Source organism: Acomys russatus, chromosome 25 (genome assembly GCF_903995435.1).
Source record: "Acomys russatus chromosome 25, mAcoRus1.1, whole genome shotgun sequence".
Taxonomy (NCBI): domain Eukaryota; kingdom Metazoa; phylum Chordata; class Mammalia; order Rodentia; family Muridae; genus Acomys; species Acomys russatus.
The window spans coordinates 50,108,796-50,109,648 of NC_067161.1; the positions used below are offsets into that span (position 1 = coordinate 50,108,796).

The window sequence follows — 853 nt, forward strand, 5'->3', positions numbered from 1 at the left end:
CTGGCCTCGAACTCACAGCGATCCGCCTGCCTCTGCCTCCCGAGTGCTGGGATTAAAGGCGTGCGCCACCACGCCCGGCTTTTGCATCACTTTAAAAAAAAATATTTTTATTTAATTTTAATTTATGTGCATTGGTGTGAGGGTGTCAGATCTTGGAGTTACAGACACGTGTGAGCTGCCATGTGGGTGCTGGGAATTGAACCTGGGACCTTTGGAAGAGCAGACAGTGCTCTTAACCACTGAGCCAACTCTCCAGCCCAACCACTTTCTAAGTGCACTTTTGCAACACATGTAACTTCCAACTCTCCTTCTATCTGTTGCCTCTGAAGCAAACCTGCCTCTCGGATGGGTCCCCGAGCGTTGAAAGGCAGCACAGCTGTCTTTACTCTGCAGTGCACCTCAGTGCTTGCCACGCTGCCTGGGCCGCTGCCCAGGCACAGTAAACATTTCTTGAATAAGTGAGTGAGTTGCATGCAAAGTTCTTTTTTATTTTTAAAGGCAGGGTTTCATATAGCCCAGGCTGGCCTCAAACATGTCACGTAGCTAAGGGTGACGCCGAGGGCCTGGGTCTTCCAGCTGCACCTCTCCTGGGTCTATAGGCATGCACCGCCACGCCTGCTTCTCAAGGGGCTCAGCGGGAGGTGTGAGTCTCATTGCTCGGGCTCTGAGGGCAGCTGTGGGTCCTGACGTCCTGGCTCCTGCTCAGGGCCTGGTCTATGTCCAGTCTCTGTCCTTGTACCCGAAAATCACTCAGGCAAAAGGAAGCGGAAGAGTTCTGTCCTAGAGGAAGATGGCGCAGAGTGTCAGGATGGCTCAGAGCCCAGAGCTCCAGGTCCACAATCTGAAGGCCCAT

General features: G+C 53.1%; 1 protein-coding gene across 1 annotated transcript in view; it reads right to left on the bottom strand.

The window, feature by feature from the left end:
* Positions 1–615: 615 nt before the first annotated feature.
* The window catches only part of Shbg (sex hormone binding globulin), a 6,861-nt gene continuing 6,623 nt past the window's right edge, over positions 616–853 (bottom strand). The window contains exon 8 of the mRNA XM_051167491.1: positions 616–780. Within this exon, the coding sequence (XP_051023448.1) occupies positions 632–780 (149 nt within the window). The 3' untranslated portion in view covers positions 616–631. The remainder of the gene's footprint in view (positions 781–853) is intronic.